This window comes from Lipophrys pholis, assembly GCF_963383615.2.
Source record: "Lipophrys pholis genome assembly, chromosome: 14".
Classification (NCBI taxonomy): domain Eukaryota; kingdom Metazoa; phylum Chordata; class Actinopteri; order Blenniiformes; family Blenniidae; genus Lipophrys; species Lipophrys pholis.
Window position 1 is genome coordinate 22,115,560 of NC_137633.1, and position 25,897 is coordinate 22,141,456.

Sequence of the window (25,897 nt, forward strand, 5' to 3'; positions counted from 1 at the left end):
ATTAAGTTACACAGAAGTTGCTTAATATTTTATTCAGGAGCAGTTTGGAAAACAGGTTAAAGTTCATGGAAGTTTATTGTGTGGGTGAGTCGTTCATTAAAAATAGTGTGCAACAGATGAGGCTCATCTGTCTTCTTCACCGTCTCATTGTGACCCAGGAGTCAAGTTAAATTTGTTACCGTGTGTGTGTGTGTGTGTGTGTGTGTGTGTGTGTGTGTGTGTGTGTGTGTGTGTGTGTGTGTGTGTGTGTGTGTGTGTGTGTGTGTGTGTGTGTGTGTGTGTGTGTGTGTGTGTGTGTGTGTGTGTGTGTGTGTGTGTGTGTGTGTGTGTGTGTGTGTTAAAACACATTGGCTCATATTTATAGCTCCCCATTCCAAGTGTCCCATCCAAGGTGTTATCACCTCGGACTTAGCCGCGGCGGCGTCCAGAAGCTCGTCTTATCAAAGTGAACTCATGAAGAAAGTGTTTTACATCAAGGTACATTTATTTTTCTTATCCTTGTAATTAAATACATACTGTAAGTGCAAATAGTTAAAGAGTCCAGGGTCTAGAGAACTACAGAGTATAGTTGAACATAGTACAAAGTTGGACAGTTATTCAAACAAGCTAAATATCACCAGATACTCCTTGTCGTCATAGTAGTTGTACAACAGTACCTAAAACAAGAGCGTGTGTATTGTTCCTTATGGTTATACAAAAGCAAAAACCGTACGATTACCACATCTAAGACGCATATTGTTAAATTATTTTGTGCTTGAAAACACCAAAAGAAATCATTTTGGATATTTATATATATTGACATATACCGAGAGACGCCCCATCTGCTAACTCAGAAACATGAAGCGGTATTTAACATTGGCAGCAGAGCAAGTCTGTGGGCATTTCGCCTTTTTGTGCCAAACCGTACAGTTTGTGTTGGTAAGCACTGCAAAGCAAAAAACATAGCATGATTTTTCAAAACTGCACAAAAAGATCAAATATCATTTACCCAAGGCTCGACTTCATGCACTTTTTAATAAGCAACACAAAAAAAGTCTTTCTTTTTTTGTCTTGGAGTTGTGAACTTGTCTACCTAGAAACGGGATTATGTACGCACGTGTGACTGTGTGTGTTAGTGTTTAGACTGCTATAGACAAGGTGAAGGTTTCTCCAGTGGATGCTTTTAGAGAACACCAAGATGACGTAGCACTACGGCCCACAGATGACCGCCAGGCTCCCGCACAGCGAGCCCGACTCCAGCTGGACTGGACTGTCCGCTTCGCAGGGAGACGTGCGGCTCTACTCCTCCTTCCTCTTGGCCCCGGGGATCTTCGCCTGGATCCTGGACAGAGACAACACACGGTAATACCACCGTCAAGAGATTCACTCTGCATTTAGTTTTGCTTGACGACATTCAGCGATCGTGTCTTTTTATGGCTCTCCTCAGACGCTTTTTCTAAAATTGGCAAACTCGCAGGGATTTAAGGCGTCTCGTAGTATCGGCTGGATAAAAACGCAACATGAGCAAACTGCTCCTGAGTTTTCTGGGTTACGACTGAGTAATGAATGTAGAGTTAGCATCAGTCAATTAAACTCCTTTCATATGAGAGTATTTTTGACCATTTTTCCATAATTGGAGAGCAAGAGAGGCGGGCATGCTGCAGTTGTCATGGTTACAAGTCAAAGCAAAGATCTGTTGCTTAAGTACGTCTAGATTGGCCTGTCTCCATGTCTTTTTCATTTTGACTTTTCCTTGTACGGGCTAACATCTGGAGACTTTTCTTCTTTAGATCTGCTTTCAAATTATCGTTGAATTTCCTTCCTGTTAATGCTCACCACTGCACTCAAGTACCTGAAAGCAGCCCCCGTACAGGTGCACTCTTATCTACAGATCAGTGAACAGCTCCATAAAAGGTGCCTGTGTGCCTCTCACCATTTTCAGATGCTTTTACTGAACAAACATGAAAAACCTGCGGAATAACGACGCCTCCATGTATAAGTGTCAACTAAAAGATTGAATCACTCACTTCCCCACCACCGAGTTGACCTGGGTCCGTATTAGTCCCACATACTGATCAATCTGTGCCTGAAAACACAAGATAGGAGACACTTTAGAAGCTGGAGACCATTTGCGAGCGCCGAGTTATCAAGCTCAGCCCTACCTGATGTTTCTCGTAGACCACGGGCATGGTGAACATGGAGACCACAGCTGGAGAGGAAAGATGAAAAGCCAGTTCAAACAGGAGCACTGCTCTTATCTTGGGTAAACTGGAAAAGTAAACCGTTACTGTACAGTGGCATAGTGAACAGTGAAATCTTTTTAGGACGTGCAGTTCGTGTGGTTAAGCCCACATGTGATTTAATGAAGCTCTGGCACGTGTGCAATGCTTCTTCTTGCAGGTTATTGACTGGAAGGAGGTAAACAGTGGACGAGAGTGTGATTCAGCATCGTGTTTGTCCGGTCAGAGGTGTGGGGAGTCAGAGTGACCTCACCTAGGATGAGCAGTGTCAGGCCATTGAAGAGGGCGCCCACGTAGGTCAGTAGCCACATCAGAACAGCAAACTGCAACACAGAAGGCTGAAGTGTGAAGGCAGCGCTCAAAGGAAAACATAGGGCTTATACAAAGAGACAAACCTTCAAAGAGTCGACCAGATCTTGTACGAGGAACAGCCTGCGGAGCTCCTTCATACAGGTATTGGAGTAGAGCAGGATTTTGTCGGCATATTTACTAATCTGGTCCTGCGATAGCGCGATTTCCACCTCCAAGTAGGACCTGGGAACAGAAGTGCACACCGTTGAGTGACAGTGGTAGACATTTTAATGAAATCTGCCAGGTATCGTCTCCCTCACTTGAAGGGATGGCCTTCATCGGTCTTCTGCACAGCCTGCAGCACAGACTTATAGATCCTGAAGCTGATGGTGGCGGAGAGGGCTGCCAGGGCCAAGTAGGCTCCGACGCTGACCACGCTGAACTGGGTCAGAGAGAAGAGGAGCAGGAGCACGCTGCTGAACACAGCTCCCGACTGCTTCACATTCCTCCAGTAGAGCAGGTCAATTGCTGCGGGGGAGAGAACAGAGTGGGTTAGGACCTGCGACCGCCACAACCAGGGGTCGCTCCGTATCGAGCTGGCCTGGTCATCCGTGGCCGTATCCTATTCAAACTAGATCATGCTGCTGTGCTCCACACACCACACATTTGGGTCAAATTACTGGAAGCTGTTCACAACTGGGCGTCCTCGGAGAGCTCCTGCTGTCACGTGATCCTGTTTTAACCCAGCTTCCTAACCCAGCTTTTCATTAGGTTAGAGGGAGCTGATGACCTGGAAGACTCACTTTCTTTCCCTCCTATGTAGTGTGACCTTTGCGGAAGATAATGGCCGACTTTAACTCCAGGACGGAGGGCTGCGCGTTTCCTTATCGGGGCCCACCTGGTCTGTTCTCACACGTATACAAACATACATACAAACAGGTACATGACTTCGGATGTACACCTGCACCGCTGGCTCCCAGTGCAGGATTAATGATTGACTTAAAGCTGTGTGAAAGAAGCAGCAGCAGAAAGAGAAGCACTATCAGCACTTTTCAGATAGTGGTTCAATGTGACCCCGCCAGAAAGACCACCCCGGTCAGTGAGGAAGGATGACGATGCACCACATTCTCAGTAACACGGCGGGGCCGCCATACATCCTGCTGCTCTGTTATCCCAGCTTCCTCACATTCTTGAGACTTCTTTGGGTGGTAGAGCCTGTAATTTAAAGCCACTGACTAAGAAGACGTGATAACTGAGGATTAGATCAGTGTACCATTGCAGCTGCCGTGGCCGACACGGGCCTCCTCGGCTGGAAACTCGTGGCCTGTTTCCACCGCAAGTGTTCTGGCAGCTCTGCTTCACCTCGGCTGAACCAGCCGCCACAGCAAGAGTCCGCTGTGCGTCTGTTTGCGCCAATGCCAGGGAGTCGCGTAGAGAGGCGAGCTGCATGGCGTGGTAATGTAAAGTTTTGTTCCAGTGAAGGACTGCTGCTGAGGTCTCCCGGGTGTCTTTCTCTGATTTGTCCGCCCGCCCGCTCTAATTTTAGCCGGGGAGTTGTGAGCAGCATAGTGATGACGGCCATCTTTACTCTCCACTAAAAGGCATTCATAGATGCCATAAGAGCAGGTTGAACCTGGATGGCAACTGAACGGTCATTGTGACAAAGTGACTGTCCTAGACTCTGAGTGACCTCACACTGTAAATCACCACGTGTGTCATCTGTTTGCGTTTCTCAGCCATTGATAGTGACTGACAGCAACCATCTTCCTGCCAGTGTCAAATCAAAGCCTCAGTGTGTGAGCAGGATCCATGTGAAACAGCTGCTGTGCATGCACCACTCCCCATAGAAGCCATTGTTGCTGGAAACACTGACAAACTCTGCATGTGGCTGCACATTTGAATGACAGACACACACACACACACACACACACACACGCATAGAGAGGTACAGGTAGCACAGACAGACAGCAGCTGGAAGAGCACACAGACGCATGAACAGCAGACAGCCCTGGTTGGGACACAGGTGTTGACGGGCGACAGCGAGCGTGCCTCGTGATGTGCTGCGCAGACGGCACGCAGACTGAAAAGCTTTAGCTGCAGTAGAAGCGTGTACTGACCTGCGGCTCCCATGGCTGAACAGGGAAAGAGGCAGCTGCTTTATCCACGGACAAAAGGAGAGCACTGAAGGGGGAGCCCCCCCCCCCCTCCTTTGTACGGGAGGGGAGGGACTTCAGCCTCAACCAACAAATCAGCACTGGATGAGGGGAGGGGGGGGGGACGTGTACGGGTGCGGTTGCCAAAGAGCCACATTGCAATCCAGTGCACACACACTGTAACACACATGAACACTCTCCCTCTGTCTCAGCTCTGTTATCCTCCAGCTTTAAGAAACAGCCACGTGAGCCAAAAAACATAAGTCAATGCATCAAGGGGGGGGACTGCATTTAACATCTAAAGATTACGTGCTCTGACTTCGAGAATACCTCACAAACACTGCCCACTATCAGCAGCTACCAAACCGTGTGGACGGCTCGATTAAAACGCTTTGGTGGCAGAGATCTGCTGAGCACCTGCCTGATGCAGTTACCATAGTTACTGTGCTCCATTTTCTCCCCGCCGCTCACTGAGAGATGGTAGAGAGGATGGGAGTTGCCGGGAGGGAGGCGACAGACTGCTCCTCTGGGAACACAGAGATTCATTTCAATCTGGGGAATCGGCAGCACATAATGTGTGTCTGGACCCCGACACATGGAGACGGCCACTCCCTTTATTGTGGAGCACAAAGGGACAACAGAGGGTTTAACACGAGGCCTGCAAGACCTCAAATCTGTACCCAAAAGAAAGAAATGCCCTTACAGTCAGTTAGCATTCACGTTAGAAGCAAAGTCTGAAATGTATCTGGAGAAAATAAAACTGATTTCACAGCTTGTTTCTGATTGGTTGAGGGGCATTTCAATTCTCCTCATTACGTAATCCTCCATCCAGCCAAGTATTCATATTCAAGACTGTACACACAGCAAGTGTTGACAACACAAAAAGTCAAGAACACAGACGAGGTCTTTTTTCAGCCTGCAGGAGTCAAATCTGAAGGCTGAACGATGAATCAGTGCAGAAGACGTGAAAGAGCAACTCTCTTCTCCGCTATTCAGCACACCAACAGTTCGAGAGAGAAAAAGAGCAAACGATTAACACGAGCGACAATAATATGATTCCCCATCCCCCTTTTCAGTAGTGGAACTAGTTTAGCCTGACCTCATTAAATCACTGAAGACATCCTTGTGGCCTGAAACCAGGCAAGAGCCAGACTGAGGAAACATGCAAAGAGCCTCGTGCTGCCAACAGTCTGGACACATTCAGCTGGCAGAGTCCAACTCTCAAAGTTTAGGACGTAAACTTCATATCTGGGTCTGACGTTAAAACAATGTGCCATCGGAAGGAGAGGTAAGAGGTTTTAATCTTCAATAGTAGCTGCTATGTGTTGAGTGGTGATCTTCAGTAGGACTAAACTAAACCCAGACGGACAGTAGGAAAACGTATCCTAAGGATAAACATGCAATCTCTGCACTGAGAGACCCCGGAACCCAGAAATGGAGTGCTAACCACTACAGCAAATATATCTTAACTAAAATGGCCTGAGGGAATCATGGACAGTTATCAGTGAGGATATCAACTCTTTGACATCCTTAAATCTTGATTTTAGTCAAACACTCGTTAATCTGAAACATGTTTTTTTTACGTGATGTTGGCTTAACTTCAAAGACTGGTGTGTGTTGGAGATCTCTGGGTTTGGAGATGTTTCCAGTGTTTTTTTCTTCTGATTTGGAAGAAAACAAATGTAGGTAGTAAAATAATGATGTTATGAGCAGATGAACCAGATGTGTTGCTCGTGTAACAGACAACCTGAACAGTCACGACATTCACGGATTCTCTATAAAGACTCCAAGATTTCCAGGTTCAAGCCCTGAAATCTTTACTATAATGTATTTATGTTCATGTTGTTCCGTTTGATATATGTTGGACTATCTGTGTGGACGGTGTGTTTTGTGTACACTGGAGAAGCGCCCATCCATGTTGACACAAGTGTTTTCAGTGCAGGTTACAGTGACCGGAGCTGCAGAGCTGGTCTCAGTCAGACTTCGGTTTATTGGAGTGTATAGGAAATGTTTGGATCGTACACGTCACAGCGTTAAATGTGACAAGTTTATCAAGCAATTAAACATAAATATGTTGTGATAAACGCTATATTGAGACAAACGTGGTTTGTTGATTCCATCATGGACGGCCTGTGTCCTCCCTCATGTTGTACGCTCACTGAGCAACAAAGTGGATTATTGGGACTATGAAGGGCTGCTCGACCGCAGTCATCAGATACGGTTGTGTTTGCGGCTTCCTGCTGGATTCCCGAATGAACCGCGAGCTCCCCCGAGGCCGAGCACCATCACCACAGGGCATTGCACACAGATGTGCTGCTCATCTGGAGTTTAGTTTGCACACAGGGTGTCTGGATACGCAGCTACTGTTCTGATGATGGCGAGGCCAAAAATTTCTGTCTCTGCTTTTTGTCGTCTGGTTTCTTTTTTAAGTGGAGCCTCACTCCCATCGGCGCCAATAATGGCCTGATTAATTGATTTTGCTGTGACCTCAGTAGAAAAAGTTTTCTCCTTGCAGTTTAAGGAAGAAAAACAAAGTCACTAGTGTGTCATCCTGTGAGTTCATTTTAAATGAGTTATGCAATTGTGACTCAAGTGTGCATCATATTTCCAGTGTAGTTAGTTTAGTGACAGTGAGTCAGAAATGCAAAGACAATGACTAAACAAAACTGCCTCCAGTTTCAGGAACTCGGCAGTAGAAAATTCAGCAGCTGAGTTTCTGACTGCATCGGCTTTATTTTGTTTGCTCCCGTCACTAAGAACTGATCCATCATTTGGTCTCAAACGTCCTCACAGGTCGAATTAAATCAATCGTGACTCAGCAGAATCCTGACGAACAGGACATTTGGTCATCAATGTGCACAGCATCCGCTGCTGCTCTGGTGTCTGTTGTGATGCAGAGAATAGACGATTCTGTCTGTCTTCCTGCATGGCCTGATCCTAACATGATGGTAGACCCGACTTGAGGAAGGGGCGCCATTTTCTCCGCCGGCCCCGTCCCCGAGCCCACCGTGCTATGGAAACGGAGAGCCGGAAGGTGCTTATCTCCGGCCCAGCCTCTGCAAGGTGCCATGGCAGCCGAAGAGATGGAGCTGATGTAATGGGGATGGGTGTGCCCTGGTTACCATGGAGACGGTCTGTCAGTGCCATCCGGATGATGACCAACCGCCTCTTTACACACAAAAAACAGCATACGCCATTTAAAAGCAGCTCCCCTGCACATATCCAAAATGTGTGTGTGTAGGAAGGGAGGGTGGGGATGCGATAACAATGACACGCCTTAGTCCATAACACCGCCGTCCATATTATCATGCACCCAAACAGATGGCGCCCAGCATGCTGGTGTGGACACGCTCATTTTCCAAAACACCCACCAGCGTCTCTCATTCCTCCTCCCCGGGTTTTTTTTTCTCCTCTTATATATACACACACACACACACACACACACACACACACACACACACACACACACGAAGCAGCGAGCCCCGGTGGTAAGGGTGTGTCCATGTGAAAGGACACACACGAGCAGAAATACTATCAGAAAACAAAATATGCACATGCAAAGCACACATCTACACACTCCGGACCGAACGCCGACACTGTCATGAATATTTCAGCCGCATGCAGCAAGAACATCGCTCACACCCACCACGCACGCACACACACACACACACAGGATGGACGAGGAGATGACAGTAAAGGCATCGGTACCCTGGCCCTTCCAGCTGGTCCAGGAGCTCTCCTTCTTGGTCACGTCTGCAGTGGCCTGCATGCTGGTGATCAGTTATGTCCCTGTTCTTTCTCTCTCTCTTTCTCCCTCTGTGCTCGCTCCGTTCGCTTCTTTTGTCTGCCTCTTCTGTAGCACAGACTCACTCACTCATCCCAGAACGGCATGAATGGTCGAAGAAAAAGATGCGGGAGAGAGACTGCGATGACGGAGGGGGAGGAGAGGGAGGGAGGGAGGGAGGAAAAGGTTTCCAAGGTGCTGCCGGTGCGCGGAGCACAAAGACTGATGCTGTGGAGCGACACTGGCTGGAACACCGGGGAAAGTGCGTATGTGTATGTCTGCGTGCTGGGGGAGGGGGGAATGTGTGTGTGTGTGTGTGTGTGTGTGTGTGTGTGTGTGTGTGTGTGTGTGTGTGTGTGTGTGTGTGTGTGTGTTGGGGGGGGGGGGGGGGGGCATTTGAAAACACATCACAGTTTCTGCTGCAGCAAACCAACCATGCAGTAATTAAGAGCCCTGGGGGGGTTCAGAGGGTAGTTGGCAATCTACAATCCTGAAAGAAGGTTTGCTTGTTTTCACAGTGAGAGCCCAAACAGGAATAGTCGGGGTCCGAGTGTTAGGAGGGTTTATCCCTCATCTGAAGATGGATGCACCGTCATGTGGTTTCCAGCAAGTCACACTCACCTCTCTTATTGGCTGTTGTCTGTTTTTTTTTTTTATAGTATTGTGATGTGCTATAAATATGAGCGTAACCACAAGCAGTTCGATTTATAGTCTGATGTCATGCTGCTCAGTTTAATGTCGGCAGAAGACGGCTCTCGGCTCTCTGCTTCCGGACTTGCAGGTAAAACCGTTTAGCGTTGTGGCCCGAGACTGAAGCGGCCGCTTCCGCTGCGACTCGCTGGTGATTGAACAGGCAAAGTGCTTGTCAATAATTCATGGGGAGAGACGGCACACACGCTCCGTATTTGTGCGTTATGATTTCCTCCTCTCAACACATTTGTGGTGCAGACGGCGCTACAGGGAAGCAGAGCGGGCCTATGAGCACTGAGGAAAAAGCACAGTCACCATCATGTCAGCACCCGCAACAGTCTGAGCTCGGGACATTTTTCAGAGCTGAGCCCCCTCCTGTCCTCTTGTCCCCCCCCACCCCCCAGACACCAGCCACACCTCACATCTTCTGCCTCCCCCGCCAACGCCAGATAAAACGGGGAGGAAAACACTCCCTCTGAACCAGGCTGAACACGCTCCCCCATCACTGTTGCTATGGTAACTGGTGTAGAAGTGCACTGAGTGATGAAAACAATATGAGCTCCTCTTCAGCAGAGCAGGTGCACTGCGCCCTCTAGTGGTGGAGAGAAAACTGCATGTGACCTGTTTTTTTTTTTGTTTTTTTTTCTTCCCTAGCATTTCGAGAACCTTCTCCCAGTCTGTGTAAACAAAACAAGGCCTACAGTGATGTCAGTTTACATTTCAGTGTGTACCTACACGCCCGGCTCAGCCTGAGTGTCAGTGTTATACAACTAGCTTTGAGAAATGTGTGAGAACCACAAAGGAGCATATAAAAATATATATTTAGGAGAGATTGTCCTTCATGACAAAGCCTTAAAAGCTCTGAAGTAGCAGTGTGCCCCACTTCTGGCAGCATAGGATTATGTAAACAGAGCAAGAGAGAGAACAGTCAAAATATGTATGGCGGCATCAAATGTGCAGCTTAAACGGTATTAACTCCACACTGTGGTGGTTATTTATGACCGATCTAATGGCAAAATGTGGAGACAAGAAGCAGGATGCTGTGAAGATCCTCAGTATTTTCAATCATTTGTGTCCAGATACTCGCGTCAGCAGGTCAGACCTTACAGAGCAGGCAGACATGCTGTAAATGTGAATCAGAACATCTCTGCTGTTTTTGTCCTCAAACACGCCACCAGGGGGAAGTAGATCTGAGCCGAGCACAACACAAACTCTTCCCACCCACTCCTCCAGCACAGGAACATCCCTTCTTCCTCAGCAATGCTTTTTTTGGTTCCTGGCCTTGTCAACAAAGCCGTGCGGAACACAGCATGCAAGGCGGCTGACAGGAGGTAAACACTCGCATCCCAAACAAGCTGCACATTATTTCCAGACTGTTGATAATCAATTAGCCTTGTGCAGATTCACCACTGTTTGTCTTTTCACTTGGATTTGAAAGAGCGCCATCAGACTTGACTTGACAAAGCTGTGTTTCGTAGACTTTCTACAGTGTGCACCACCTGAGAAGATGCAATGACCAAAGTGAAAGTACATTGATGGCGGTTTACCAGTTCATCCATCGACACAAGAGAAAAAAAGGGGAAAGATGATACTTGTTTCAAATGTGAATTTCATTTCACTCTAAATTTGGTAAATTTTTTCATAATTGTAGACATTCAATTATGAGTACCACTTAAAGGAAGCTCACGTACCATTGACGGTACATGTATGATAGTTTCAAACCATTACTCTAGAGTACTGTAAAGTCACTACTTTGGGTTATTTTCAGCAATTACTTTAATATAAACTTAAAATTTATGAACTTTTGTGAGATGATTTGAGTGTTTTGAAAAGGCACTTATGTGGTTATAATTATTAGAATATTGAATATTTATAAGTTTCAGCTTCCCCATTCCTTCTGTCATAGTGAAAGCTGTTGCAGTGCTGCTGTCTCTCCACCCTGCTCCATGTGCAGACTGTCGGCATGAGCCAAAGCCTTATTTTCAACGTTACCTTTTTTACCCCACATTTAAGTCTCACTGAACATAACATTGGCTTCAGCTTGTATCTACAGTAGCTGTGGTGGATTTGTGTTATGCCAAGTTCCGTTATCAAAAAGTGGATCCTGTCATTATATGGAGTATTGTAATGATGTCTGATTGACTCAAACAGATCGGAGTAACACTTACACGACTCTTCAAACAAACTGATGGAACCTCAGCGGAAGTTATTGAATCAGACAATAGACTGACCCACACAGCGAGGTGACCATTGATAAAACATCCTGATTAAGGAAAACAATCAAAAGTGTTGTGTCAGTTACTTTGTATTTACAATAACTAGTCGGTGATCTCACTGCTTTTCAAAGAGATAATAATCAATCAATCAAATGCAAAACTTGAACACTGCTTGTACAAAAAAATATTTAAACTATAAGAAACAACACAAACAATAAATCTTTTCTGGCAATCCTTTTGCTTGTCAATGTTAAATTATGTCTTGTATGACCAGCAATCAAGAAAACAAATCCAAGAAATAATTTTCAGACCAACCTTTTTGCTTATCAAATCCCTCCAGAAACTTCGACACGGGGGCTTTTCCCAGGTCTTGCTTGCCATCATTGGTGAACTTGTGCACGTCGTCCTGTGGGTTTTTTTCTGATCGCACTTCAGGAGGGACGGCAGCGGTCGGGGGCTTGGGCTTGCTGGGGCGATCCTCCTCTGTTTTCACCGGGTCCTTGGCCTTCTCTGTGATCAGGGGCTGGACTGGCGCCATCTCAGGGATGTTTCGGGGAGGAACGGCGCTGGGAACCAGAGGGGATGGAGAGCTGACTCCCTGTTTGGGGCCGCCGAAGCCCTGCTCTCTCTTGGGGCTTTCTTCAGACGCAGACTCAATGAAGAGGTCACTGTCGAGCTCGGCCTCTCTCTCCTCTCTCAGTATGCTGTAGGCTGTGGGCGGAGCATGGCTGCCAGCAAGGCCCAAAGCACCCTTTGCCACTGGGGGGTTGTCAAAGGGGTTGCTGGGCTGGCTGATAGTGCCCTTGTTTTTAGGCGGCGGGGCAAATGGGTTGCTGCTGGCCTTCGAAGGCTCCTCAGACAGCAGCTCGATCTCCGAGTCTCCGGACTCCGCGCTGCTGCCGTCCTGCTCCCTGCTGCCGGCCTTTGTGCCCGAGCTGCTTTTGGAAGCTGCAGTCTGCACCGGCTCAGCCCTGAACATGTCGTGAGAAGGGAAATCTTTTCCTGCACAAAGAAAAGGAAAAACGGGCATGAGTGGCTGATAACTCAAATAACTCACAGATTATATTAGAAGGACAAAGAAGTCCCACTCAGATATATTACAAATGAACAGCTGAAGCTTCAAGTAACATTTAGCATTTCACCTACAATCCTCATTGTAACACATGCTCATAGTGAGTGAGAACACTCAAGTTATTTCTTACTGAACATTCATTTTTAGAGGAAAAAAAAAACAAACAATTTGAAGAATGAAAACGTAATTCTTTTCTGGAAAATGTTCTGAAATTTCCCAAATCACAATAATTATGTTATACTGTTTATCGATGAATGGAGGGGGGATGGATAGATGGTGGATTGATGGAAGGATGGATTGACTTTTTTTTATGTTTGTGTGTTTTTACTGTGAAGCAACTTGTGAATCAATTGTTCTTTAAAGTGCTTTATAAAGAAAAATATTATTATTATTATTGACAGATGGATGACGGACAGGTGGGTGGATAGATGGATTGATGGATGGATGGATGGATAGATGGACATACAGATGATGGCTTGATGGATGAATGAGGGACATCAGCAGAAAAAATGTGTTTCGTACGTGTCGGTGAAGCGTTGGGCGTGGACGCTGGGCTGTCGTCCTCCGGCTCCGATAGCGTCACAGTGGGGACGCCCTGCAGGCCCACGCTCAGGACGTTTTCGCGCTCTGAAACGGCGACTGGGGGCTCGGTCTGAACCGGCAGCGGCGGCTTCGACTCGGTCAGAGTGATCTTCACCGGGCTGGCTGTCTGCGGGGTGCCGCCCAGGTTTCGGTAGGAGCGGTAGTCTGTCAGCTCTTCGTCAGACGGCTCTTCCACGTACGGGAATGAGTGGGAACCAAGTGCGGGCCCAAGGTTTTCTTCATCCTCTTCCTCCGCCTCATCGTCATCTCTACCTCGGGTCTTATCCATGTAGCTGCCCAGTGCATCGTGGCCGGCTGAGCTTTGGTCCAGCAGGCTGTGTAGAGGCCCCTGCTTCTCATCCCCGTGGCTGATATCCATGTAGTTGTAGGATTCTGTCTTGTCTGAGCCCAGCAGAGACTTTGGCATGTCGTCAGCGAAGCTAGAAGTCATCTTGGTATTGGAGCTGAAGCTGTACGTGTCGCTGGAGAAGTGATCCAGGCCGGAGGAGCCGGAGGAGTAGTGTGAGGGCTTCAGGTCTTCTGACAGGTACGAGGATTCCCGGCCGGAGGTGAAGCTCTGGTTGGACAGCAGGGAGGTGTAGACATCACCGTCGTCATTCAGAGGCTTCCTGAACATGCCCGATACGGGATCATCTACAAGAAAAGAAACACGTCAGATGGTGGAAAATAAATCATGGCAGCACTCTTGTCAGTCACATGAGAAGTGAAAACATCCAGTTAAAGGCTTCCAGTCAGCCGGTACTGCCAGTGAGGGGCCGAGGCTCTGTGAGACTGGGCGCCCGGCTGTGTGAATCAGCGGGGATGCAGTAACAGAGGGTACTTGTATCCAAAGGGAGACAAAGGGGGATTGTTCAGACCCACAAAACATCGCAGAGCTACAACCAAACTCTGTTCTCAATCATGCAAGCAGGGAGCCGCCTGCACTTCCATCATGCATCACTAATCCTGTATCTTCCCAAATAAAACCTACACAACTCTCACACCAGGCAGGGTTGATACGTGCAACCTTGCAATTGTGGTTATCAGAGGGTGCGTGCGTGCTGACAGCTGGATACAGAACCCCAAAGTAGTCAAGGTCAAGTGAAGTATTTATGGTTGTTGATGTTATAGTTAGGTTGCTTCACCATGAACATGCCTTATGTTCATAAATAAACATAAATAAAGGGAGATCATCACACTACATGAGAATAGTGCTATTTCCTGTTGTGCTGTGTACGAGTCTGAGTTTGTATGTGTACGACATGAGCTCCTCCTCCTGCTGCTCTCCAGCCCTGCTGCTCTCCAGCCCTGCTGTTCTCCGGGCAGCGGTGCTGCTATAAATAGGGTCCAGCTGCTGGGCTGGATGAAGGGGGAAGATTTCAAACAGCAGCCTGAGGGTTCGCTCTGGACGATGCAGACTGACTGACAGACAGAAGACCCGACAGGTCAGGACGTCCCGTCCCACCCATCACTTCCTCTGAAAAGCCTTGCCACCCTTCCCTTCAGCCGGTCATTAACAATACATCATACCGCAGTACGGTGACAAGAATGCTCCACACCCATGCCGAGAAAGGGCGTGGTGACGTGACATAGAACAAAAGCAAAGCAGACCAAGACATTCAGGAGATAATGTTTATTTTTTAATAAATAACCTGGAATGTCCTGTGGATTAGAGAGACAGGATATCAAGACGGGTTTTATAAAGTCATGGAAAGTCCCGTTTTCATTGTTTTTCTGAAGACCCGTATTTAAACTGGCTGGTGCTTTGTACAGAATACTATGTTACTGTTATGTACGACGTGATCGCTGCTTTGTGACAGGCTGTAATACGCTCAGCTTAAAGTCTTCCCCCTGTCAAATTAATGTCTTTGTGAGGCTGCTGTTTTATTATTATTGTTCTTAGAAAGTAAGTTTAAGAAATATTTTGTTGAGGCTGGATCTTAAACAACAAGACTTGTTTACAATATTATTTCAAATTTGGTAAATGGAAATCCATCCATCCATCTTTATGGGCAACTTTATTACACTCACTACTGGAAAGGTCACTCAGCAGAGCGCAGACCTTCGCCAACAACGCATTTGTTTGCGCAACCAAGTTAGCATCGCTGCCATGTTAGCCGTTAGCTCATATCGATGCGAACTAGCCTGTGAGGTAGTGACGTCACTGTGTGAAACACTGAGCAGGGAGCGTCTCCATGGCAACAGAGGCTGATCTTCGATCTTCTCCATCCACTTTGTATGGGACATTTTTTTTTTTTGCAGTTTTTGGGGATTAATTAGGAAACGGTTAACTGTTAACATTCCAAAATATAATCAATTGGTCCGTGGATGATGACAAATCATCCTTGAAGATCCCATGCAATTCAGGTTTACAGTTTTTGTGAAAAGCTGGTAAAATACAAATAAATACACGGACACAAAAACATCACCTTCACCCCAACTTTCATTGTCAAAGGTACATATTGTGTTATGATATAATATACACTATCTAGAAACATCAGAGCCACATTCTGTCTAATCTGCCCACAACATCCTGAAGTGTAAGAGCTGTTTTATAATCTTCTGATGATTAAAGTGTAGATATTTTTTCATAGTGAACCACCAGTTTTACGTACCCCCCCCCCCCCCCCTAAAAAAAAGCTCTGAACATGACTTCATATTTCTTACTGAGTTGGCAGATTAATGAATTGGAGCAGCTTTGGTTCAATCAGTGAGACCGGTTGCCTTACAAAGTTGTAGGTTCAATCCCCCATCTGTCCATATGTGAAAGTGTCCTTGAGCAAGACACCGAACCCTAAACAGCTTATATGGATGGATGGAGCTCCTTCCATGGGAGCACATGAAGCACTATGGGTCTGCTGAAACAGTGAGGAGAGTGATTATTTAGCATTTCAATAGTTCTATTAATATTTAATTCCAGAGTTTTAAAAGTGATTTTTGTGAGCGAGATTATTTTCTGCATAATAAAGCATGTTCAGTCACTTCTGAGAAGCTGAATGTATTTTTGGTGATGAAGAGATGATATTTTGTTATGTAACTGATTTTATGGTCCATAAAGAGGAGGACTTTGAATAAACTTGTAGTGTGTAAAGGCCGAGCCAAGGGTTACATGTTGTTTTTGAGAGTCACAGTGTGGCCCCTCCACCGTTGATCGATATCTGAACTGACCTGAATATGTGTGAGAGACGGCTGCCGGGCCTCCGCTCGGTGACACAAATGCCCCTGATGTGCTGCTAAAGTGAATGTATAATCCTCTTAGTGCGTTACCATGGTATAGGTCCCATCAGCCGCCATCACCCTGGCAACGCCATCGTAATCTGACACTCACTGATTCACTGTACACATAAATACTGTGCCGTGGGAAGCACTCACAGCCACCACAAACTGTGAAGAGAGGTGATCTGTGGAGCTGCGAACCGCTCGTAATCCTGTTGACTTTGCTCCTCCCCTCGCCGCTCCTCCCTACGTAACGGCACGCAGGAACGCACCAGCGGTTGCATAAGGCATCTGCAACAGTCAAGAAGGTTGGATGCTCGTCTTCCTCTGGCACGGGGGGGGTGGGGGGGGGGGCAAGAGCTCCCCGGGCAGCTGCTGGGCTAACTTGGGGGAGATTGAGGGCAATTTGTGAATCTGCCGATTTAAGCGCAGCGCCCAGACGCTGGAAAAACCCACGAGGCCGAAACGAATGCGGCGCTGCAGTCCGATGGGATTGGATATGACAACAGACGAATTCTCAGCTCACACTGCAGCCACATAACATAATGATGTCAGTGAAAGGACGGCGCAGTTAAATAAATAGGTCCTGGTGGATGTGTTGTGAAGGGGCAGTCCTTTTGCTGTCCTCTGCAGCCAGTGCAGCTCTGAGACTAATGCAGCCTGACAATCTGTGCCATGCCAAGGCCAAGGCTCCTAATTATCAGGCAACGGACAAAAACATGTGAGCACAGATCACATCAAAATGGCCAGAGTAGCAAAATGAATATATTACTATTGGAGAAAAGGTTTTCTGAGCAACTGGCACAGCAGGGCTTTTCTCCTTGAAGAAACTGTCCCGCTGCTGTTACTCGATATGGAATAAAGTCTGGAAACTACCGTGAATAATACAAAGAGACTCAAACTGGTTGAGGAGATGCAGAGAGAAATTCTACATTTCCCTCGCAAACCGCGCGTTTTGAGTCTCGGGAACATCACCAGGAACAGTCTGTCCATCGCACACCGTCATTAGGCTTTTTCCCTCGGAGCATCTGTGAGTCTGCTGCTCTGAAATGAATCCATTACTCTGTCCGTGACCCCTCACCGGCGGTGTTACCTTTCAGGAGCGCTCTTACACTGCAGGACTTTGTGGAGCTCTTCTTTCAAAGCCATCTGCACATTTAAAGTCAAGAAATGCTTCAGTGGCTACTTCAGATATAAAATTGGCCTGTTTACCAGAAACCAATGGGGTACTTCTTTCATTGTGAAGAGCAAAGACTCAAACTGAGACAAAGTAACAGACTAATTAGATTTCATGAAGGAATATCTGTGTTTATGATTGATGTGGATGACGGGTCAGAATTTATCTGATGCTTCGGCTTCTGGCCTTCAAAGCTCGGGTTACGACCCTTATGCTCCTAACATATTGAGTACAGAGAACAAATGCATCAATGCAAGTCGCTTTCTATTGAATGTAAGTAGAGGCGGAGACAATGGAAAGCACAAAGACGGGTACTAAAGCATGATGGGGTACATCAGAACACGGAGAGTGGGTGGATAGCAGAACAGCTGGAGGATTCAAGTGCTTTGCTGCATTGATCCGAGACGACGACTACGACGACAACGACGACACACTATCAAAAGAAATGTTGGAGAATCTCCCATTCTTTAAAAAAAAAAAAAAACTCACTGAAGGCCACATGGGACAAATGTTATTGTTCCAGGAGTGCTGGAAATACAAACCCATCCAGACAGTTTGAATAAAAGCCGATCTGTCCCCATTCAGAGACAGAAGCGCTGCTACGTACAGTACCTGACTGCCACTGTATTGATCGTATCTTCTCCTGCCCCGGGAAGCTTTATGGATGAATGGACAGGATGTAGGAGGATCCAGACTGAGTGTCTGCAAGCTGACCGCTTCGGGCCCAAGCTGTCACTTTGATGTGACTTTGAACGGGCAGTTCACCGATACTGTGACGACCAAATGTGGCATCAGACAGTGTGTATGAGGCGGGCAGGTGACTCACACACCCACGCTGCAGAATGAAAAGCTCACCAGCGTACGCGTGGCTCTCCTCTGATCCAGAGGCGTCAGAACCCACGTCTCATCGGCTCTAACTGTACACTCTCCATTGTTTCAATTCAAAGAAGTCTGCGTACAGCCGCTGAGGAACCTGCTTGTCTTTGCAGAAGTGGAGCACGCTATTGACATTTTTCATGGATTATTATGCTTCTGCAGCAGGTATTCAATCATTACAGCTACAATCACACAAAATTGTGTACAGTTATTCTGATTAATCATATTTTTTAATTAATCGTCTATTATATTCGATTTACACGGCAGGAAAACTTCAGAAAGTCTTTGTATGTGAAAATTGCAGTATTTCATGCAGCCCCGATGTCTTCAGAACAATTAGTCACATCTTATTGCGATGTAAGAGTCTGAGGTCACAGAGTGTGTAGGGGGGGAGTAAAGTGAACATCTTGGGAAGAAACGATCAATCATAATGTAGAAGAAGAGAAACTCGTGGCTCATGGAAAGAGACAGTTATTTCTGAGTATCAATCCAAGGAAGAAAGATCTGAACAAGATAAATTCAAGTATCAGTTTCTATTTTCATTTGTCATATCCTCGTCGCAATAGATCTGCATCCCCATCGCATGTATCCAGATTACTGTGCAACCAAAGTTACTTTATTAAAAACAAACTAAACGTAATGTTTAATGTGTGTGATTGGTCGGCTTTGCAGTTCTCCGGCCTTACCGGGCCTCCTCATGTTCCGGTTACGTGTTTGATGCTGCTGCTCGGTTCCCTCGGGGAGTCCGTCGTGTTCGGCTCAGAGATGATTGTGTGCATGCAAAGTGCAGAGCTGGAATGAGGCGGCGGGACGGCAAACATGGCATCATGTTTCACCTGCTGGCTTCTAATTGTTTCCTGGGCGAGCAGACACGAGATCCAAACACATTAGGAAGGAGGATTTATGGCTGTGAGGGCAGCAGAGATGTTTTCGGTATTGTCCCACGCAGCCCGGTCTCTGTCCGTCATGTTTTTCTGAGCGGTACGCCGGAGCATTAGATAATTGGTGATGAAGATGAAGGAGATTATAAACCTGTCACAAAGCACCGTACCTAATACATAAGCTTGTTTGACATGCGGACGTTGGCACACGGCAGGAAGCCGCTGACCGCCGGCTGCTTTCGTCAGAGGAAAATACTAAATTACATCTCTGACAAAGTGCAGTTGGTTGCCGCTCCAGGTTTTTTCTCTGACAGTTTGGCCATTTGAACTATCGGCCTTCTCATCACAGCCTCGACTCGCTCTCCATTAAGCTCCCCCCTCCTCCTCCTCTTCCCCTTCTTCCTCCCCCTGAATTATCTCACATCTTTATCATCCAGTCTGAAAGGACCTCGCTCTGTTTGGCCCCCCCCCCCCGGGGGTGTGGGGGGTGGGGGGGCAGGAACACGGCTCTCGCCAGCTAAAGGCACAAATGCACTGCGCTGGCGTACGTACTCCGGTGGAGTCCTCTAAGTGCTCTCTCTATCTGAAGGTTATGGAACCGGCCCAGCCAGACATATGCTGCCTCATCCCTGTCACTGATGATGAACTGAGAGCGAGAAGGAGTCGACTCTAATCCCGCCATTAGCCAGTAGATTGTGCGGGAAGGTTCCTCATGATGATTCAAGTTGTCAGGACACGATGGAGGAACCAGCGTAACGCAGCAACCAGAGCTTTAAGAAGGATCCTGATTGTGTGCAATACACACTAAGTTGTTTTCCTCTTTACCAGGGAGCAGGAGGAGAGCGATTACACACCATCTGCTGAAGACAGACTCCTCGGTGGATCTCCACCGCTCCTCTCTCTCTCTCTCTCTCTCTCTCTCTCTCTCTCTCTCTCTCTCTCTCTCTCTCTCTCTCTCTCTCTCTCTCTCTCTCTCTCTCTCTCTCTCTCTCTCTCTCTCTCTCTCTCTCTCTCTCTCTCTCCAGCCACTTTAAACTTTCACAGGATGGGAAACTTCTGAGGACGAGAGAAGCGATCCTGTCCTGAGATCTCAAGATAAAGTTCAGTCCTGTGGTAATTCAATACGGCTGATATCAGCATTATTGGGGCCCCGAGGGCAGATCAGTGTCGTGAACAAGATTTAGAACCGGCACGGATCGATTACCTACAGAGGCAATTCTAGACATCTTGAAGAGATACAGTTTCACGCTTCACTCGGACGAACACCAAACATTTCTCAAGCCTGGGTTAGAAAAAAATAGACTTCCATCCAGATACCCAGAAAGCTTTCATCGTGTGCATTGGTGTGTAATCATGATACAACCTTCAAGAAACTGGCAGTAATGTTGTTGTTGTCTTTGAGTTTTAGTACTTTAGTACTGTTTTTCTAAGGGATGAGAATTAAAAAGCGGTTCTTGTTGAGATGCGGTTCGCCGGTGTTTCAGTTCCCTGGGATCATTTGCCGAATTTGCAAACGATAGATGGAAACATGGCGCCCAAGCGGCACAAACGCTGGAAAGTTTGGTTCCATTCCACGAGAAAGGATGACAACATTTGCAACTTGTAATACTTGAAAATTGAATGTGGAGGAAATACGACCAATATCAAGAAACATTTGCTCACACGGCGGCGATAACGTTGAATGAATGTCGCATTCTTGATCCTCTCCGGAGCGAATCTCAGCCCAGCAGCAGCGACGTTAGCAGGTCCTCTGCTGTTAATGCTGCCGGTTCCATTTGAAATGAGAATCGATAAAGAACCGAATCATGAAGCAGAATCAAGAATGGAATCGTAAATGTCTCGTCGATTCCCATCCCTATAAAACAGAACTTTTTCTCTTCCTGGTCCTGGACCCGGTTCATGGAAACATAGAGATCAGTTATTGCAGCTCATCTTCTGCCATAAATAAATTGCAAATGTTGATATTGTGACGATGAAACACGGCGCAGGCCGAACAGAGAGGGAAAGCGCGAGCCAAGCGTGACGGCGCCCAACGCGTTTGACACCGATCAGAACAGACTGGCTCAAGTCTGGTGAAGAGGGAAACGTCCACCCTGCCCTGCTCCAAGTGACGAGATCGGCTCTGTTCCCACCAAGAACACAAGTGACACAGTGGATTATTTCACTGGCGTGGGCTCAGCGCTGTGGGAGGCGCGGCGCGAACAGAAAGCTATTTTTGTTTTGTTTTTTCCCTTTTTCAGAGAAGCAAAACAAAGTCTGTTTGTGCGCGTGCACCCACACACACCCCCGAGCGTGTCTGGCGCTGTGGAACGTAGAGCGTGTGCTTTTGTTTACTTTCTCCACAACGTGACGCTCAACTCTGACTTCCTGTTCACAGTTGCAGGTTGTGTGTTTGTGGCTTCAGTCTGACGACGGTGACGAGCGTCTTGAGTGTGTGAGTGAGCCGTGGAGGTTTTAAAAGTTTAAAATCTGGCGTTGTGATATCAGGGAACCAGCAACCACAGGCCCGAGCAGCACAGTGAGGGAACCGGGCAGCTGCTGCTGCTGCTGCTGCTGCTTCTTCTTTTTTTTTTTTTTTTTTTTTTAAAGCTTAATCTCATGAATTTTTCAGTGAATTGGTGAATAAAGTGCAGGGCTCTAGTTTTGCTCACCAAGCGAATAGTGAGTCCTGTTTCTGGTGGATTAAAAATAGCAGCATGAGCAGAGCTGTGCTGTAAGAAAGTGACGGGCTCAGAACTATAAGGTCTGCATTATCTTACCACAACAACAAGAAAAGATATTAAACCACTGGAAATAATGGCCGGGAGAGCTTTATGCCCTTAATCTGTTTTATCATCCTTTCACTCCCATTGTGTCATGAAGCAGCTTTTTTAATTCCAGATATGGTGGTATGTGTGGGAGCCAGTAAAGCCTCTAAATCGGTGGATGTTTCGGGTCGTTTAAAGTTCAACAGGCTATTCGTTGATGCCCTCTCCATCATATCTCAACCCTTCCTGTAAATGAAATTCTGGGTCAGCCAACAACTGAACGAGGGAAGCAGCTGGTCCGATACGACGTCTCACAAGTGAATGTTTACCGGGAAATTCCAAGTCATTGTTACAACGCACGATAAACACAAACATTTATCAACTGCCACGTCTGCAGAGTCCATTAATAGACGACTATTAAAGCTCTCAAAGACGCGATTGATGAGTTTGTACAGCTCGATCTATCTACTTTTATAGTTTTCAGTGTCCTGAGCTGCTCCACCATCCAAACACTAAACACTGAATGTTAACATTGTGCCTGGAAGCACAACACCCAGTCACGGACGGCTCCACCTGTGACGTACTGCTGCTGCGTTTAGGGGTTGGTGTTGCTGCTGTCTGTTGTGCATTATTGTAAATAGTCATGATTTTCCATTCTATTGTCATTGTGAGTATAAAAGAATGAAGTGCTCTTTCTTAAGCATGTGATAAGCCGTAATTTCTTTTGCAATAAATAGACACGATATTTTTCCTGTTGTGATTTTTATTCCTAATAACAGCTCTTTTTCTCTTTCTGAATTGGACCTTGTCTTTTGTTTTGTTTTTTGGATCCTAGTGTTTCAGAAGTGGAGCACATTGTTCACTTTTAGTCATTTCTCCATGTGTTTTGTGCCGCCGTGCTTTCTCCTCTGAGTTCCGGCCTGTTGCCACCCGTTGTGATGTAATGTTGAAATAATAAAGTGTAAGAGGATCCACGGTCAGCACAGCCTACAGCATTAGTCCTCCATCTGATTGACCCCTTATGTTGACATTAATGCACAGTGCATCGGCAGACAGACAACTGATGTCATGATGATACATTTGCAATATTCCATTTTCTCACTATTTCCTTCATATTTCGCACTCGTATCCAGACTTTGGGAAGCGGTTTCTGAGCCAGTTCTTCTTAAAATGACGATTTATTACTTAATTATGACTAGTTTAATCCGATTAGATATTGAATGTTGTGATTTTCCAGGCCCCCGCCCCCCTCCGTTGTGATTTCCAGCCATGTGAGCAGAATGAATCTGTTATTGCACAGAGCAGTTTGTGATGAAGCATCATCCTCCTGAGGAAGTTTCTCGCTTACAGCTTTGTCTTTTGAAGCAGACAAGTTTACACAACACAGACAGAGAGACAGGCAGACAGAGAGAGAGACAAACAGAGACAGGCAGACAGATAGAGAGACAGACAGGCAGGCAGACAGAGAGACAGACAGACAGACTGTCTGTCGTAACCGTAAATCTGATAAACAGACACGCTGTGTTCATATGCTCATAATAATGAGAATTGAACCAGATGTTGTTGCAAAGTGCACATCGGGGATTAGATGAGTGTGACTTTTACCTGTGGAAGCAGTTTCCATAGCAACCGGAGGCCTTTTCCCGTCGTCCTGGAAAGGATGGATGTGTTGATCCAGGTCGCCCGGCGCGTCGCCGCCTCTCGGCTTCAGCTCGTCGAAGCGGGTCGGAGTACTTCCGAACAGGCCGTTCCTCTCGTAGTCATCCCCGAACCACTTCCCCGCCTCCGAGCCGTGCTCCTCGAGCTCCTCGCCGGGCTGTGCGGACATGCTGTTGGCTGATGTCGGACAGGAGATGGACCAAAACGCTGCCCGGGCTCTTCTTCGTCTGCCTCCTCCTCCTCTTCTGTGCCGGTGCAGCGCTGGAAATGAGCACCGTGACTGAGACACACACTCTCGCTCTCACGCGCACACACACACTCAACAGTGCGGTTCCCTGTGTGTGAGCTGGGCTGAGCCGGGGCTCGGTGCACGGATGAGGAGCAGGAGGAGGTGTGATGGTTGGACTTGCTCCTACGGTGACGTCAGGCTGTTATTCGGGACACGTCGCGAGGTGTTTCCACTTTGTTTATTCCTCCCAAACAAGCACATCGGCGTCAAGCGGCGCTATAACGTGGTGAAAATGGCCCCAGCGGCCTCGCGCAAGTGCGCAAAAAAGATGCGCAATTTTCTCAACTTAAAAAGAAAAATGTTAGTATAAGATGTTCGAGAAGTAATAGAAAGTCCATGTTAACTCTTGCATAAAATGGGTATATTGTTTTGATATTTCAGGGTTATTGTGGGAGAAGATATCTTGCTGCGTGACGCCCTCGTGTGGCAGCTCAAGGTATTGACCAGCAGTGGCGCACTAAGTTAAGTGAGCCAGCACGGGTGCTGTCAAAAATCAAATGTGCAATGTACTATGTCCGCTAACTGATTTCAAAATAAAGTCTCCGTTCACGTCGCCTTGAATCTATTAGAACTCTTATAAAGAATTAGTAATTCAAGCTAAAACCTACTTATTAAAAGTTAATTCAAATAATTTATGGATGGAGTATATGGAATATTATTTTCAATATGATATTAAGTCAAACCTATATTTTTACAATATAATGTTGTAATTCAAAATATAATCCATTTGAAGCTAAGAATTTGATGAGTTGTCTGATTGATTTTTAGTCAACCATCCTAGGATGCCACTCGGTTAATATGAAGGAATTCGGATGTGTCATTTCAAAAATAATACGCATTTGAAAACGAATACAACCAAACACTACATGATTTCCCTTGATTTCAAGTTGGAATAACTCCATAATTCCTAGTTGTTATGAGGTCACTTTAAAAGTTGAAAATTGACCAAACACAACATGAACTCTGCAGATTTCATGTTGATTTTACTCTAAAAGTCCTTGTCATCATAAAGTAATTCCACATCACAGTGATAGTAGACCATCCCAGGATATCACTCAGTTTTATAGTGGGGAATTCTGATGTGCCATTTCAAATTAAAAGAATTTCCAAAATGTTGAACTCTTTAATCTTTGAAGTTGTTTTATTTTGAAATGACACATCAGAATGTCTTAATATCAATTTAGTGGTATCCTGGGATGGTCTACTATCACTGTGATGTGGAAAGACATCATAACAACTAGGAGTTTTGGAATTAATCCAGCTTTAATACAGGTCCCTTTGTGTCTTATTTGGTCACATTCTAATTTTCAAATGCATTTTATTTTGAAATGACACGAGAATTTCCTATTAACTGAGTGGTATCCTTGGATGGTCTACTATCACTGTTATGTAGAATTACCCCATAACAACTAGGAATTTTGGATTAGAATCAACATGAAACCAGGGAGAGTATTTGTTTATATTCTAATTTTCAAAGGGATTTTATCTTGAAATGACTCATCAGAATTTTCTAATATTAACTCGATGGTATCCTGGGATGGTCGACTAAGTCATTAAGACAACTCGTCAAATTGTTAGTGTCAAATTAATTTAATTTTGAAATGCAACATTATATTGTAAAAATATAAGTTTAACAAATTATGAAATTATCATGCAGATTACTGATGCAAGCCTTCACAGAAAAGACAAACAATTTTTATATATACATTAGTTTATTTTCTATTTAGCCATGAGAACCCAATATGGGGGGGGGGGGGTATTTACTTTATGTTCAATTATTTATTTTACTTAGTTCCTGGTTCAACTAAACTTCAAAAACAACACAAATAATGTAGAATAAATAGACCAATGCCACTAAAAACTTTTGTTTTCTTATTGTTTATTTCTCACAAGTGTTTCAACATCTTCCTATTGGCACATGATTGCTCCCCGTGCTTCATATGTCCAGGTCCGGGAGAGGGTGGAAATGGTGCGCATGCGCAAATGACTCATGATTCAGACACCCGGATCACTTGGATGAACGACTCAAAAACCCCGGAGTCAGC

At 46.1% G+C, this 25,897-nt stretch overlaps 1 protein-coding gene across 4 annotated transcripts; it reads right to left on the minus strand.

Moving 5' to 3' along the window:
* Positions 1-24: 24 nt before the first annotated feature.
* rtn1a (reticulon 1a) lies at positions 25-24,246 on the minus strand. Of its 4 annotated transcripts, none has more exons than XM_080480116.1 (9): positions 23,510-24,246; positions 12,948-13,661; positions 11,669-12,355; positions 2,831-3,038; positions 2,615-2,753; positions 2,473-2,542; positions 2,142-2,188; positions 2,007-2,065; positions 25-1,321 (listed from the first exon to the last, which is right to left on the minus strand). In XM_080480116.1, exons 1-9 carry the CDS (start codon positions 23,730-23,732, stop codon positions 1,279-1,281), a joined length of 2,190 nt encoding a protein of 729 aa, XP_080336242.1. In that variant the 5' UTR covers positions 23,733-24,246; the 3' UTR covers positions 25-1,278. The 4 variants fall into 4 exon arrangements, with proteins under 4 accessions (XP_080336242.1, XP_080336243.1, XP_080336244.1 ...); XM_080480117.1 differs by lacking the exon at positions 23,510-24,246 and adding an exon at positions 16,275-16,437; XM_080480118.1 differs by lacking the exons at positions 11,669-12,355; positions 12,948-13,661; positions 23,510-24,246 and adding an exon at positions 8,372-8,818.
* Between the last annotated feature and the right edge of the window lie 1,651 nt (positions 24,247-25,897).

Bases quoted from the DNA above. Each gene is read 5' to 3' on its own strand.
- rtn1a (XM_080480116.1), bottom strand. From the start codon at position 23,732: ATGTCCGCACAGCCCGGCGAGGAGCTCGAGGAGCACGGCTCGGAGGCG. The intron at 12,356-12,947 runs GTACGAAACACA...TTCTTTGTGCAG, and splicing joins GCCCAACGCTTCACCGACAC to GAAAAGATTTCCCTTCTCAC. The intron at 2,066-2,141 runs GTAGGGCTGAGC...TTGTGTTTTCAG, and splicing joins TGGTCTACGAGAAACATCAG to GCACAGATTGATCAGTATGT.